Source organism: Opisthocomus hoazin, chromosome 7 (assembly GCF_030867145.1).
Source record: "Opisthocomus hoazin isolate bOpiHoa1 chromosome 7, bOpiHoa1.hap1, whole genome shotgun sequence".
Taxonomy (NCBI): Eukaryota; Metazoa; Chordata; class Aves; order Opisthocomiformes; family Opisthocomidae; genus Opisthocomus; species Opisthocomus hoazin.
Genome location: NC_134420.1, coordinates 15,604,397 through 15,621,609, shown reverse-complemented (window position 1 = coordinate 15,621,609; position 17,213 = coordinate 15,604,397). Strand labels below are relative to the sequence as shown.

Here is a 17,213-nt window from a genome sequence, read left to right as displayed (position 1 = left end):
CCATAAACCTACGCAGCTCTTGCATCTTTTCTAACCAGTATCCTGGGAAATGAGAGACGCGGAGGCTAGACAGGATCCCCGACATTCAAATTGCCATTAACTTCACAGCGCTTTGTGAATGGACAGCAAGAAACAGTGCCAGGTTGTCAGATTCTCATACATGTGACAAACATTCATCTTCCTCTCCTACTAAGGTTAAGAAAACACCATGATCCGTTAATTCACACATAAATGATGGGAAAAAAATATTTTCTGCTGAGGAAAGAATAAGAGACTGGGGTTGTGCAACTCCTGCCTACCTGACCAACCGGGAGGGAATTAATTTCTTTTAAAGGCATCTGTAACACCAAAAATCTGGGTAACAGGACATAGCTATGGACCTGTCTACCCTGGAAATGACTAGAAGCTTTTGTTCCAAATTCTCCAAGACAAGACGACTGTTCAATGAACAAGAGCAATCCAGAATTCCTGATGCCTGAAGAGATGCTTGTATTTATTTCTGCGTCAAAGAAAAGCAGCTCTCATTAAGGGGCTGGTTGAACTATGAGTTAGTAGGAACATCTACTCCAGGAAAAGTTTCCACCTGTAAGGGCAGGATTCTCTTGCACTTTTTTTCACCATGTGTTTCATGATCTGCTTTCACTGCTTGATACTACTTTAGCAAGCCCTAAAGCTGCTCTTGAGCATACTGGTCAACAACAAGGGCTGGCAATGTTTACTTGCTGCATCAACCCCCTTTCTGTCAAATGCCCAGGTGAATGATGTTTCTGCAAACCAATCACCCCCCACTAGAACCACCAAGACTGCCAGAGGACCATTCAGCATGAGTCTGCAAGCAGGAGCAGCAGGGAGACAGAAGAGCTGCCAAGAAAAACAGATCATGGAGCAAAGCAGAGGAACCGGTACGCCAGCAGTGAACAGAAAGCACACAGATGCTCTGTTCAGCTCTTCACATCTTTCACTGATACAGCCACACACTTGCATGGCACACCGAAAATACCACTGAATTCTTGAGGAAAAAACTGTATTACTGTTACTTGCCATCAACTGTTTGCTGATAAACTTCCTACTACACAGCAAGCCCTTCATAACACAGCTATCTTCCCTGTAACCCCGTTTTTAATAACCCATTTTTATATGCTATAGTACAATTAAAAATCCCACAAGACAATCCATCACAGCTGACAGTACTCAAAAACTCCAGCATACTTACCAAAGCTTTTGTGTTCAGTCTTCCATGAAGTAAAAGCCCAGGTCTGACAGTAAAGACTGTGCATTACATACAGGCCTACACATTTTTTAAAAAATATATACACTGTACATGAGACACAGCAGGCCTTTAACAGAGACTGGACATCGTAAAAACAAAGTTACAAGTATTGTGGTTAATTCTACCCTTAATTCTCTGCTAAGAATACAGAATGGGAGTGAGATGAAGGGAAAATCCACCATCTAATGTGCAGCCCAGCAAATTACCGCAATGCATCTGGAAGGATTTCTTTGAAAAAATTCTTCATTTCTTGCGAGGGTCAGACAGATGGGCAAACCCATTATGACCACTTTACATGCAAATTCACCCACCCATTTCCACTGATGCTTTCACAACTGGGCAATACAGTGGTCATGTAACTCAAGCTATTGCTTTTCTGGGCAGAGACCTGACATGAAAATACTATGCTGTTAATACTGGATTCAACTACACGTTTTATGATGTGTCTTCTGTTTCTAAACTCCTAGATACAAAATGTCTAAACCTTAATCCGTGGTTCAGTAAAAAAACAAATACCATAGACGAAAGTGCTACACAGTTATGTCAGCTATGACATTTTAGACCTGCTTCAAAGAAATGGCTTACAAATGAGCCTATTTATACATAAAAACAAGTCCATTGTGCCCAGAAGTTTCCTAACATTCTTTTATTAAAAACAAAAAGAGCCAAAGATTGCCCTGATGCTCTTGTTACAAAGAAGACTCTGAAGTACTACGTGAACTCTGAAGTATTAAGTATGAGCAAAGAACTCCAACTGATGCAGAGTTTAAAACTAGGTTTACAATTTCCTATTTTATTGGCATGGATGTATTTCTAAACTTAAAAACCCTTCTGGCAAGTTATCTCAATTTCTTATGACAAAAATTTCACAACACACAAATATTTACAACATATACATATTTTTCAGTCTTTTACAACTGGCTCTTAAAAGACAAACAATTTATAGGTTACCACAGAACAAAAGCTGTGACTTAGTTGTTTTTAATTTCATAAAACTATCATAAGTTAAGTGAATAGATTTTCTTTAAATCCCTTGTAGCATTTTACAAGTGCAACAGAAAAATATGAAGAACCAATTTAGGATAGCTGCAGTTCATTGGATAAATGTTGCCCGTTGTAATCACATTATTTCACAGCAAATTCTTGAAAAAATAAGCACCAATCATTCTTGCAAAGAACAATTTTATCTAAAAGTATTGAAAAGTGTTAAATACAAGATGTTTAATTTACATAACAAGCAATAAATACACCATATCCAAACTTTTATTCTGCATACTGCTACCCATGTACATATAATGTACTAAAAAGTCAGCAAATTGTCAACACCTTTTAATCTTTTTTCCTCTTTTTTAAAGAAATCAATCTGACTTCCAATCAACAGTTTGCTACTATAACAAAGGCCACAAACAGTACATCTGCGACAGCATACAGTGTTAGAACTGACAAACTCCAAAGGGGGAAAAAAACATCTAGCAAATAAATCGAAAAGCTGTAGATCATTGCTGGTGATATTAACATATACTAGAAAACCTTAATAAGCTGCTACTATGATTTTTTTAAAATTATTTAGTCAATTATCATAAGAGCAAAGTAATGCTCTTACTGATCGAAAATAATTATGTAGCCACACTGTATTCTCATTGTCCTGCATGGAAAGATTTGATGCAATTTTATAACTTTGCTTGAGCCTTTATTATACAACAGAGCATTACCTCTAACTCAGAATTGCACATAAGAAGGCTATTAAAAAGTACAATAAAAATCTGCACAAATCAGATTTAAGAAGAGTCAGTATGCTGTACACTTTCTACAATATTACGTTGATAGGTGAATAAACAATAAAGAAGTGCTGCCAAGTTTTTCAGAAAGTTCTTCAATGGAGGAATAATCAATGGAATTTTTGTTGTTTGTTGTTGTAGGTTTTTTTTAGTTTTCAAATTTTTTTTTAAAAATGACATCCAGGTCAGTTTAAGACCTATAAGCTTATGCATTGAGCCTTAAAGACTGATCTTCTCTCCTCCTGGAAGAAATATCAATATCTATTGAATCCTTGCCAACAATAAGCCTTAATCTCTTAGCTGGAGGAAGAGGAATAAAGTCATCAAATTCATCATCATAGTCATCTTCCTCTTCATTATCGCCTTCTGATGAATCTTCATCTGCTGTTTCTTCTTCATAGTGACTATAATCATCTACTTCCATTCTTGACTCCAAAAGGGAAAGAGTTTCACTACAACACATACCATTTTCATGAAGGTCCTCAGGGTACGTCCCTCTGTTTTCTTCCTCTCGTTTTAGCTGTATTTTTAATTTTGTTGAACTATTGCCTGATCCTGAGTTAAACCCATTATTTAGCTTTGCTACATATAAATTACTATCTTTTTCATGGTCTTTACTTAATTTTATGCTTATTTTTGAAGAATTCATTCCATCGCTTTCTTGGTCATTTGCCTTGCTACTGCTATCATGGCGTCTACGAAGAGTCAGTTTAGGGATCCCAGAGCTATTTTCAAGGATAAGTTGTGCATCATACCTTGTGATTCGCCTTTTCTTTTTACTTTTTGCAGTTCTAAAGCTGTCTTTCACTTTAAAATTGTCAGATGTTACAATAGGGCAGCCACCAGATCCAGGGATACAGTCTGTATAGCCAACAGATGTGTCCACCATGTTATTCCTCTCTCCGAGATCTGAATGAGAACTAATCAAATCTGGTACTTCATCTTTCACAGGTGTATTGTGCGTAGTATTAGTTTCTTCTATTTTTGCAGATGGTTTCACAAGTTTTCCTTGTCGAGATTTCTTTTTTGAAATGCCTGCATCATTTTTCTGGCACCTAATCTCCCCCTTATGTGATGGTCCATGAGCTATGTCATTTTCATTTATCACAGGAGACTGCTGCTCTAAAATGTCCGATTGTGTTCCGGTCAAATTATTCTTGTAGCTATCCAACATATTTGGTTCAAGCTTTATGTCAGAGGTCTCCTTCAAATTCATCCTTGTTCTCATTGACCTCCTTGTTATGTATGTGCAGGGTGGTATATCACCATGCTCATGAGCACCTTTCACAGAATTCAGTTTATGTTCTCTTGCTGCATGCCTTGTTAAGCATCCACTAGAGACTGCAACTTTGACTGGTCCCTCCAATTCTTTATCCTTCTTAATGGGCAAGTTTTTATACAAAACTACTTTAGGCTCTTTGAGAACTAAATTTCCCATTTCAAGCTTTTTAGACGCATTCTTTTGCTCTGGCCTTTTGCACTGATTTCTCAACTTTATCTTTGAAAGTAAAGGCTTTGCAGGCTTCTTCAGTCTCTTTGGTACCCTGGAATTATTTATATGAGTTAGTTTAGATGAGGTAGAATCTGAGGATGCTGGAATTCTTGATATAGACTGTCTTGTTAATGTTCTATTTTTGCTGTTCTTCTTTACACCAATTGAAGATTTTCTGTTAGCTGGAAAACAAGAAAGTGTTTTTGTTATGACACTGCTTTATCCTGGGTTTCCCACTCCCAAATACTGTAGTTATTTCATTTATTTAAACATTTCATCAAAATCTGTGAAACAGGCTAGATTGTCTCTCTCCTTACTGCATACTATTTAACTTGCAACTCAGACATGAAAGGAATTGTCATGCAAGTACACCTAAATTTCAGGTACACTTCCCTCACTGCCCCCTATATACCATGTTTGTTTTTTACTGAATTTATCCTCCTTTTTTTTTTTTTTAATCCATCCCACATTATCCACAGTTTTTATTGAGTATTATTCCAGCAAAATATGAGGATCAGCATGCTCTAGAATTAACCTCAGAAAATAACCGCAAAACTGTAACTACTATATTGGTTTCAGTTTTCTGTCACCTACTGTGGTAGGCAAAGGAGTTTCATCTCCCCAAGCAAGGCTCCAACTCTAAAACCTCTATAATTAGAGATCGTAAGAGGGTTTTGGGAAGTGTGGTTTATTTGTTTGTTTTGCTTTTTTTAAAATGTCACAGCAGCAAACAGGAGCAAGATGGAACCATAATATTTTACTTGCCTCCAAACCTGTTTGCTAGTTAAGTCAAAGTTTAAGTTGTTTATATTTTGCCTATGCTGAGGGTGGTGGGCTTGGGGAAGGGGGGGAAGTAAATAAATGATACTCACTACTCCATGAAGAGAAATTTCTCAGGAGCACCACAAACAAAAATCCCTTCCAGTTTCTCCTGATATTATTAACTGTGCACTTTCACTTCAGAATAGGTACCTGAACTATCAGTCCTGGATGTGGAGAGGGAATAGCTGCCCAATTTAAAGGATCTCCAAATGAAACAACTATTTAATAATCTCTACTAAGAGTGTTTATTTAAACGCCGTTTGCCTACAGAATGTAGCTAATTCAGACTGTGTAAGTTTTCTTTCCTAAACCATACTATTGCATGTGAGAGTCTACCATATTTTGAAATACATACATTATTGACAGAACTTTAACTGACACATTCAGAAATATGACACTATTTGCTTTTGATATAAATAAAGCAAACCAAGAACACACCACCTATTGTTCTTGAAATACTTAAGGAAAACCGTGAATTTGCTATTTAAATTGCCTTCAGATTCCTGAATAATTCAGTTCTAAAGAGCAGTATCTGAGATGCATCTCAACACTAAGAGAGGAATTCCATCACAGTGAAACTTTTTCTTATTTTTTATGAAATCTTTAATCCTGCACTCCAAGCTTTTCCCATTACTTACTTGCATTAGCTTTTTCCTGAGTGGTATCTGCATCAGTGTTAGAGCTGACAGACTGGCTGTCTGAATTTTTGCTGCTGTCACCCAACTTTTTAAGTCTGTTCAATCGTTTATCTGTTTCTCTCAGTCCATATTTACTGTTAATCACAGGAGTAGGTGCTGGCAATCCCACTCTCGATTTAAAAGCACCAGTTCCGCGTCTATAAAGAAAATGAGGACACATTGTATTAAAAACTGTTGATATAAATTTAGTACTTCATTTTGCATACAATAGTTTGAATCCCAGGTATACTTGGATAAAAAATACCAAAACCCACTGAATTTATCAGCATTTTCTGGGCTATTTAAATAAGTTATCTATACACTTATCTCATTTGAGTAAGATGTGCAGAAAAACCTTCCATTTATTTCTTGCAAGAAGAACTGCAGAAGTAGGTTTCCCTTGCTTTGTCTATTTTAGTATAATTTCATAGTCAAATTATACAAGTGAAAATGAAATATGGTAGTTCAAAATACTGCCTATATTAGCTTAGATAAGAAATTTTTCCTGATCACATCAGGCTAGTAAAAAAATGCCAACTTCAGTTACAATGCTTGTTACTGCATCAGCAAGAGTTGAAAAGTACAGAAAATGGAATAAAATTATCACATAGTTCTGTGTTCCTTTGTAACTGAAAGACTCCGGTATATATTTACCATGAAAATGAAATGGCTGAGCAAACCTAGGATTTTTTTTTCTCTTAAGTTATCACAGAAGAGGATGAAGATTAAGAATTCTGGTACCTGCACTTCATCCACCACTACAAGGATTCCTTTGATACTCTTTACTAATCCAGTACACTTGCGGTTCACAGAATTATTAAAAAAAAACTTCAGTTTGGATTCCAGTGTGTTGCACTGGAAGAAGATCTACAAAACTTAACCAAAAGTGCACCAAAAAGATCAGACAGGATCTCAGGCTTCACAAGGTTAATTAATATGTACACATATTTGTACCCAAAATAACTGGTGTTTGTTTGATATGGAATATTCTTTCAGTATTATTTTGAATTCTGCAAATTACAGGCAGCTTAAGAGACTAGTCTGAACTTCGCACAAGCAACAGCCACTTCAGATCAGAAAGTAATGGTGCTATAAACAACCACAACTGTCTGCTGACATGTTGTCTGTGGTGCCTATTTGTCTCAGCCAGCATGAACAGCAGGCTCACCTAAAAACAGTACATGCACATATGTAAAGATATGCAAATTACTTTGGTGATGATTTTTGGAGGCTTGGGAAAAAAAAAAAATTGTACAGTGCCAACCTTCCCACAGCTCTGAAATGTATCCCACATTCTCAGAACTCTAGCATTTTAACATTACAAATTAGCACTCTCTATAGCATCATCAAAATTGGGCCACTTAAAGATGTTTTCTTTCGTGGCGTACAAAGTGACAGTTGCCTCATCAGTGTTGGTAAGGACGCGTTTTTACTTACTCAGCTCCCCTAAATTCAAATCTCTCATATCTGATTGCTGTAACACAGCTTTGTGACTGAAAAGTAGACTCCTAAAGTTAAAATAGCCAAACACTAGCTTTAAAATATAACGTTTTCATGTACTTAAAATACAAAAATGACAAGTTAGTAAAAATGTTCGGACACACAAAATTGGTTTGTCCTGAAAGAGAAAGTATGTCCATATTACACTGAAATTAACAAAGGAACTTGAGCAAAAAGAAACATATCACTGCAAGTAACAAGGAAAGGACTACGACGGTGCCCATTTACTCAATCCTAAACAGCTCCCAGGACTGAAGCCCATTTTTACTAGCAGCTCTCTAGACAAACTCTGAGACTGTACGCTTCACTTAGAATGATCTATCAACACCATATGAGCTCAGAGGTCCGCATCAGGTTTTCCCTTGAATTGCAAAAATTGTTAGTGACCAAACTACCTAGTAAAAATGAAGGTAGAATTATTAAACTATTTGTATGTAGGTACACTAAGCTATTCCTCAATACGATTAAAATTTTGTTCTCTATTAGCTTTTCCTCTCTACAGTTAGGTCAAACAGTAACAGAACTGTTACAGCTTCTGTGTAGTTCCTCTTGGAGCTAGGTGAAGCTCTCGCAAATGGTGTTGAGTCTCCATGCTCACAGTAAGCAGAAGTTTCAACATGGCAAAAACTACCTATGAAATTCTTTCAACTGATTTTGTGAATAAACTAGGTTGGGATAGCACAGGTGAAAAAGAAGTATAAGAACAACTTTGCTGCTATTGTGTGATGGACAGATACAGACAAGTACCATCCAAGCCAGCAGATCTTTATGAATACACAAACCCCCAAGTTCTAGCAACATAGGGTGAAAACTACTTTGCCCATTCCCAGCAGAAGAGAACTTGAGGTCAACACAGAAAACATTAATGAAATTTGTTTTTTCCAATGCAAAAAGGAGCAAAAGCTGGGGGTCAGCTGCTGATGGTCTCAAAGAAGCCACAACTGCTTTTACTTCCAATTATAATACCAGTATTTTTAAGCATCTACATTTTTTTGTTATTCTCATTTTGGGCCTTCTCCAGAACAGAGAATCAAAAGAAAAACAGAATGCAGGAGTTCTCAGAAAACACGACCATTCAGTAACAACATAAAAAAAATAATTACAACAAACAGCTAGGAATCAGTTATGTCCAAAAATCTGAGAACTCATAATCAAGGACTTTCAACTTCACAAAATGTATCATGAATATGCCCAATTCCATTTGAAACTTATTTACATCAATACATACCTTTCACAGGTGTAACATTCGCAGTATTCATTATTTTCTCCAAAAAAACCATCTCCATAGTAACAAGAGATTTCTTCTCCAGGTTCAATGTCTCTTAGAGCTTTCACACATGCTGTATCTCTTCCCGTTGATACAAACTAGGGAAGGAGATGATAGGGGAGGGGGAAGATTAATCATTAAGGCTGAACAGTATCTGAATAAGAAAAAAAAAAAGTAAAACAGTTGGGGAGGAAAACGTGCAGGCACAAAGAAAAAGAAGTGTGGTGCTTTATTTATTTACTTTTAATTTCTTGCTTACCTTACAGTTAGGTCTGCAATCTGAAAAAGGTCCAAAAGATAAAGTCAATTAACTGTTGATAAGACCTGAAACATGAATAGTTGTAGATATCTAAAGTAAGGATTCACTCTGACTTCAGTAACTGTAGAATCTCAACTAAATACTGGGAGTTATGTCAGTATTGCACAAAGCTGTACACCAAAAGATACCTATTTTGATATAGTTTGGTTTCTGAGCTTGTCCCTATGCTATCACAAATGTGCCATTTCCCTCCTCTTTCAGGTAATATATTTATATTAAATGCTACCTGCTGTCCCTTCAGCATACAAATGAATCAGTTAAACTTCTGTGCAAAAGGTTAAAGATGGCATAAGTAGTTCACCTAAGAAATACATTACTGTTGACTATGTTCACAAAGAATTCAAGGTAACCCACAACATGCCCCACTAATTTAGCTGATAGTTTGAAAGTCATCGTGAAGGAAGAAGGCATCAGTCCCTAGAGCCTTCTGTGAGTTTCCCAGCTCACAGCCAATGAGCTCTAGTCTGGGAAAATCCCAACAGGATTTTGTCCTACAGGAATCCAGTATGTAAGATTTAGACATTTTCTCTAAGGTCCTGTGTTGTTCAGCTCACATATAGCAATACTTCTGAGTAGAATTGCTTATGTCCCTTAACATGCTTCTTATACTTACTACTCACCATGATTTATAAATGCAGCAGGGCCAAGCCAAAGCTGTGCACAGTTTTTCCGCGTGGAATACATGACACTGAAGTCATTTTCCCCATGTCTCAGCAGCATGTTTTCTTCCATTTCTGATAGTTCAGCAATACAGCCAACAAGCAATTCTATTTTATCATTTCGTTTCCTTTAGTGTAAAAAGAGTAGCAGAAATAAGAATACATATACACATTTCACAGAAGAGTTGTCAATAACAGGAAGTGTTTTGTAAACCATTTCTCACCCCTATAAACCTCATGTTTTAATTCAGTTAGAGACAGAATACTAGGCTAAATAGACTTACCAGACACAAAATAAACTTTTTTTATGCTACTATATAGAATCAGTTACATCAGTTCTGACAGACATTACCACCATTGTTTCTACAACTTTCTGAGACTGCAAGAAACTGCAAGAGTTGATTACTTCAGCTTCTGCAGCTGTTAAAACCAAAAGCAAGACTTTTTTCATTTGTGCACACTCCCTCCCCATGAGCACTTAACACATTTTGATTTCCTCCAGCTGCTCTTGTTTGCATTTCCTATACTTCTTCCTTTGGCAAGGAAAACACAGCACAGTGAAGATGCTTAGAACTCCACAGCTTCTTAAAAAAGGCCCAGTATTGACTCAAAAAAACGCCAGAATTCACGCAAGATGTTTTCCTCTCTCACAAGTGGTTCTTCAGCATCAAGCTGGTCCTTCAAGCTACGAAAATGATTAGGGGACTGGAGCATCTCTCCTACGAGGAGAGGCTGAGGGAGCTGCGCTTGTTTAGCCTGAAGAAGAGAAGGCTGAGAGGGGACCTTATAAATGCCTATAAATATCTCAAGGGTGGGTGTCAGGAGAATGGAGCCAGACTCTTTCCAGTGGTGCCCAGCAACAGGACAAGGGGCAATGGGCACAAACTGAAGCATAGGAAGTTCCACTTGAACATGAGGAAGAACTTCTTCACTCTGAGAGTGATAGAGCAGTGGAACAGGCTGCCCAGAGGGACTGTGGATTCTCCTTCTCTAGAGATATTCAAAACCCGCCTGGATAAGGGTCCTGTGCAGCCTGCTGTAGGTGACCCTGCTTTGGCAGGGGAGTTGGACCAGATAGATGATCCTCAGAGGTCCCTTCCAACCCCTACGATTCTGTGATTCAAACAGACCTTGGCGGGGTGGGGTGGGGGTGTGTGGGAAGGCATGAATAACAAAACCCAGCAAAACCATGACGCCTTCATGTGCAGACGGCCCATCTGCCATCATAAGTATCACAGATCAGAGACACTGAATACTCAGCCTAGAAGAAGTGACCAATATCCATTATCTTGCAGGGGCATTTTTTCCACTGCTCTTTAATCTGGCCAAAATCTGGCTACTCTGAGACAAATGAATATAGAGATACTAAATACACATGAGCGACACAAACTAGCAGCCAAGCCTTTTAAGTGAAAAATTATCCTTTTAGAGAGTACCGAGAACTCTATCATTGAGTCTCAGCAATTTTCCAGATATTGGCAGGGTTAAGAAGCAGCCTTCCTGTCTTGCCCTCACTCAGGTCACTCAAGATTGTGAGCATGTAAAGTTAATTCATTTTCAACACATCTAAATACAAAGCTTCCAGCCCAAAGAATGAGCCAATTCAAACTGAAAAAAAATCAACCCCCAAAATACTGATTATATTATGATTGTGGAACATCCAGCTACAGTCACGAAGAGCTAGAAACTGTCCTCAACTTTCTTACAGCTTACTCTCCCACATGCTGAGGCCATAGCCCCACCGTAACAGCATGCTTACTTGGTATGTTGCCACCATAATGTCTAGCCACTCTATCCTAGCCTGCACATATCATCATATCAGATATGCTGTTACTAGGTCGAGGGAGATTTTCCTTCCCCTCTACTCTGCCCTAGTGAGGCCCCATCTGGAATACTGTGTCCAGTTCTGCGCTATCCCCACTTCAAGAAAGATGAAGAGCTACTGGAGAGAGTCCAGCGGAGGGCTACAAAGATGATGAGGGGACTGGAGCATCTGTCCTACAAGGAAAGGCTGAGGGAGCTGGGCTTGTTCAGCCTGAAGAAGAGAAGGCTGAGAGGGGACCTTATAAATGCCTATAAATATCTCAAGGGTGGGTGTCAAGAGGATGGGGCCAGACTCTTTCCAGTGGTGCCCAGCAACAGGACAAGGGGCAACGGGCACAAACTGAGGCATATGAAGTTCCATCTGAACATAAGGAAAAATTTCTTCTACTTTGAGGGTGATGGAGCACTGGAACAGGCTGCTCAGGGAGGTTGTAGAGTCTCCTTCTCTGGAGATGTCCAAAACCTGCCTGGACAAGGTCCTGTGCAGCCTACTCTAGGTGACCCTGCTTCAGCAGGGGGGCTGGACTAGATGACCCACAGAGGTCCCTTCCAACCCCTACCATTCTGTGATTCTGTGAGTATGTAATGCCACAAAGCAAAACAAATATAAATTATGAGGGGGTGGCAGAAGGAAGGGGAAAATTTACTTAAAAATCTGAATTAACCCAGGAATCTGCTGGTATTGCCATGGACACGTTTACAACGCAACTCAGATCTGCCAATGTGAGACAGGGAAACACACTGGGGTTTCCAACTTTGTGTTTCCAGGAGAGATTTATCTTGCACAATCAAAATATGCAAATAACACCCCTCAGTTTCAAAGGTGAAAAACTTCATTTTCCCCACAATTATTTGTTGTAGAACAAATCCAGCATAACATGGTCGTGCTTCTCACAGAAGGCCAACAACTTGTAATTACAGGAAAATAATTATCTGACTGAAAACAAGATGAAAGAAACTTGTATACTGGAAACTGCATGGCTATGTCCACATATACAAAGGCATGTTTTACAGATGCATGCATTGTGTGTTAAATACTTTGCAAAAACAGACACCAAATTTAATTTTGAAGCGAAAATACAAAACTTTGTATTTTACTGGTTGCAGTTTTAACTCTAAATCATACTTTTTAAACATATTTTTTAGAATCTTTCCAAATAACTGACAGAAATAGAATGCAGCAGTAAACTATTTCTTACCATTCTTTTGTTGCAACAATTTTGGCTCCATTTTGCTCAGAAGAATACCGATTACAAGGCAGTATCTCAAACCCACTGTCAGTTGCAAACATTCGTAAATAAATAAATACCTGCAATGAAAGAAAACAGTACTATTCTGTTACAAGTAAAATAAAATCAGTGAGGAACTTTTATATAAAAATAATGAGCACAAAAAAACACAGAAAATGGATATTGCAATGGGATGTTGTTTGCTGAAATGCATTTCTGATTATAAATTTTAGCTATACACATTATGTTAATCTCATTTCTTCAGAGCAACTTGCAGGAATCTTCACATGGACAACATGACTATCCAAAGAGTTTAAAAAAAAATTAAAGATGCCTCAAATGGCACAAAACTAGCCAAACCAATAAAAATGGATAGTCTCTTCTTAAAGTCACCGAGTAGCTCCATTCAAGAATTCTCCTCAGATCTTTAAGAGCCACTGAGACGTAACAATCTACAGATTCAATTTTATTCTTTCCAGGTCTGAAAAAGGTTTTCCATGCCAAATTTAGACACTGAATTCAGGGATTGCTGCATCAATTCTTTTTAGTTACAGTGCGGCTGTATTACTCAAAAAACACTTCAGGAAAGTAGAATTTGCTGCCTGTTTTTTCCTACACTACTAGATTTGATGCAATTTAAAGTAGACCAAATTCCTTTTGGTTTCATCTGAAAACAATGCATTCACTCCTTAAGAAATTGTTTGGTTTTTTTGTGGGTTTTCTGTTTGTTAGTTTAAAATAAAAAAAAAACCACTAAAAAAATACTGTTATTTCCTTGCCGCTTTGAGAGTCAACCATCTTTATGCTACATATAAAATGGGTCTGGAGTGTGGGAATGGAGGAAGAGTAACAACACTCCCACATTACGACCCTATACCCAAAACAACTGAGATACTTTGAGGTAGCAAGTCTTCTCCCTTTACCTTTTTTAGTCACACAATTTGCTTTACAATAGCTGTAAATAAAAAAAACAAACAAAACAACACACCCAAAAACACCCACATAAAACGAGTGAGAAAAAAAATGGGGGGGGGAGGGTGGAGGTAGGAGAACCCCCTTCCAAAGAATGAAAGAAGTCCTTGAAACTTGTCTGTCCCAGAAGTAGTCTTCTCTCTTCTGCTTATGACTTAAGCCAATAGCAGAAGCACAAATGTGTTTTCCTTTCTATGTGTTTATTAAATAAAAGGCAATGGTAAGTTAACTCAAAAAAAAAAAAAAGGTGGGGGGAAGCTAACTGGTTTTTAAAAAACAAACGAAGTTTCTGTTAAATAAATTAAACAAATCACATAAGAGCAGCAGATTACTACTGCTACATTCCTAAAATTTTTAAATTTTCATAGTCTTTCAGCCATCTGCAAAAGCACATTAATTATAAATACACCTACATGTTCCTTGAACAACCTTTCCTGCATTTTGTTCTTGTTAAGAAAATAGTGCCGGGCCCAGTCACCTGACGTCAAGGACTTGAAGGCTTTTTCTAAGTGCTCATCTTTCTTAAAACGTTCAATCACCTCTTTTAGTTCTTCTTGCCTTCCTTTAATAGGTCGAAATCTGAAATAAAGAACAAAGCTATTCCAGTCCACTGTTTTTCATTCTCCATTCTTCCTCACAGTTAGTCACAGCACAGAGTTCTTTTGCTAGCCACATAAATATTTAACTCCTAGCATAAAGAAACTGATTATTAGGTACTCAAATCATAGGCCTCATTTCCTGAGGTAATGGCAGAAGTAAGGTAAAGCCAATCACACTACTTGGAATGTTAAAACTCTCCATTCTGCCGAGAAGCAGAATGTATTTATGGAACAAGTCATCTGATAGGATTAACCGCTACGGAATAATATTTCACTGTTTTCAACATCTATTGTTTGGAACAAAGCAGCTAAATAACTAGTATAATAAAAGTGTTACTGTCATTACTTTCCTAACAAATTTACTGTTATTAAAAGTGCATGTGCAAAACCACCAGCAAATAAACGGGATGCTCTAAGTTTCCCAGTTAACATTGGTATCAAGGGAGCTATGCACAGTTCTGGCTTTTGTAGCCAGGTAGAGGGGGGGTGGGGGGAGGTGGGATTTTGTATTTAAGTCCTATACAACCTCACATATTACACTATTTTTTTTTAATGGGGAACAAACTATTAGCATAACTGAAAAGACTGAGTAAGAAATCTCGAAACAGAAAAAACATGCAACTACCTTGAAGAGTAATTTCAAATCAACTTTTGCCCAACCGAAAGCCTTGTTACACTGACAAATCCACTATATGGGTTTATACTGTTAGCATACTTAACATTTGCATTCATATAAAACACACCTCAATGACTACACAAGAAGTATCTATGAATAGGAACACACAGCATAGATACTACATCTGTAGAAGACTGAAGTTCCGCAAATTAATGCCATTGTAAGAATTTTTCTCCAAAATAGTGGCTACAGGAAACAGGTAGATGAAAATCATGGGTAGACAAAATATGAAAATAAACCCCTGGACATTAGCAGAGAACTCTGCCTTCTTCCCATAAGCTTGTGATTCAGGAAAAAGTATCCTTCAAACTTTCAACAGGAAGAAACTGGTTACAGAAAAAGTCTATATGACTGCAAGAAGCAGGCGTTCCATTTTTGAGCTGCAAAACCATCAAGACAAAGCAGAACTTAATTAGAGATTATATTGAATCTCTATAAATTGCATTTGACTGAGTACCTACCTATATATGCTTCGCTTTGGGGCGGAGGTGGGGTGTGTATACTTTTAAGTGTACAATACAGCCCAGGTGACTCTTATAATCCACAGGACTAAGTCCCATTACTTGTTGCTTGAAGTGTGTTACCACACTGTTACTTACCAAATGAAGTCTGTATTTGATGACAAAAGTAAACAAGTGGAAATAAATTCTTAATGTTGGTGGAAGGAAACCTCATCAACTCCCTCACTGATAGCCTGTTTTTTAAATTACCATATCACTTGCCTTATCCTCTTCTCAGAACACTGAATGTTGCAAGTAACTTCTTTTCCGACAACCAAATAAGATTTGCTTCTTCTATGCAACTTGCATGAAGGAAACAAAACACCTTAAGTGTTGCACATTCCAATTTTATTCCACCTTGTAAAGCAGTAAGAGTTTAATCAGAAATAGCTAATAATGATGAGGATTCAACTTCCTTCATTAGAAGTAAAATTCTGTATTTATGCTCCTGACACAATAAAGATCTCCTAGCAGCAGTATCAGTTCCAGCAGCAGTCCAGTTTATCAGAGTTCCACGCCACTGCTTTTACACATCTTCTCTGCATTTTCCACCTGAAAAACTTCCATATAACGACTATGCAATCTTTTAGATCTTTTTGAATATGGCAATGATTATCAGCATAAACTTGTGAGCTTTCAGAGAAGATACAGTAAGCAGGTCTGAAAAGACATTAGATTAAGTATTCTTCTGGCTGGGATAACACCTAACAAGACAGCAACAGTCAGTCAAGAAACAGATGCCCACTTAGAATTGTGGAACAAAGTGCCAAGAAGTTTCAAATAAAGTTCCTTATTAACGAATATACTTATTTCATCTCCCCGAAAAGCTAACTGGCTAACAACCTGCCGAGACCTCATCATGCAAGAAAACTCCCTTCAGACTACAGATGACATGATCATTATTATTTTTGTTCTGTAGCACAGCAAAGTCTCCCTCAACTTGCCAGTCAGACACAAGAATACTATCTCCCAGTTCTCCCAAAACCATAAAGACTTCTCCCAGATTTGACAGTTGTAACTCACAGATTCCTCAGACATTACGGGAACTTAAAATTATATAGCCTGAACTGAACCCGACTAGTTTCTGAAAATGAGAGCAAGTCCTATTCTATCAGAAACAGTTTTCCTAAAAAGGACCCAACTGTACTTACACCATGAAAGTACAAAAGCACACCAATATACACAAACATGACAGGTCAACATTTTGTTTACATCTGTATCTGCAAACATTACAGGAGGAAAAGCCACAGGATTTACTACTAAAATTGGTCTTCAGCTATCTTGCAGGGCTAAAGGAACGATTGCCCTCTCCCTTACATTTTGTGTTAGGCATTGAAATGCAACTTTTTTTTTTTTTTAGCTAAGTGACCTGCAGAAGCAAAGACACATGGAAAAACTGTCACATTCAAAATTGCATTAGCACCTGAGACAGGCAATGTATGTGCTGATAGACATATGCATACTTGTTTATTATCAAGAAGCAGCTTGGTCTAGGCTAGCTGAAGAAAGCAGTATTCCAACTCAACCACCGGGGGGGGGGGGGGGGGGAAGCAGGGCAAGGGCAGATACTAAGCTTAAAGAGCAGCTCTCACCTACAGAAAAAGAATCAACACCCTACATTTTCTAGCA

The 17,213-nt window shown here is 37.8% G+C and overlaps 1 protein-coding gene across 3 annotated transcripts in view; it reads right to left on the bottom strand.

Moving 5' to 3' along the window:
* Positions 1–1,916: 1,916 nt before the first annotated feature.
* Positions 1,917–17,213, bottom strand: part of KMT5B (lysine methyltransferase 5B) — a 33,622-nt gene continuing 18,325 nt past the window's right edge. For 2 of the 3 annotated variants that reach the window (XM_075426236.1, XM_075426235.1), the window contains exons 4-10: positions 14,223–14,388; positions 12,808–12,917; positions 9,746–9,912; positions 9,066–9,085; positions 8,768–8,904; positions 6,001–6,197; positions 1,917–4,722 (exon numbers count right to left, since the gene is read on the bottom strand). In XM_075426236.1, coding sequence (XP_075282351.1) covers positions 3,254–4,722; positions 6,001–6,197; positions 8,768–8,904; positions 9,066–9,085; positions 9,746–9,912; positions 12,808–12,917; positions 14,223–14,388 — 2,266 coding nt within the window. In that variant the 3' untranslated portion in view covers positions 1,917–3,253. Of the gene's footprint in view, positions 4,723–6,000; positions 6,198–8,767; positions 8,905–9,065; positions 9,086–9,745; positions 9,913–12,807; positions 12,918–14,222; positions 14,389–17,213 lie in introns of those variants that run through there. The other variant, XM_075426237.1, reaches the window with a different exon arrangement.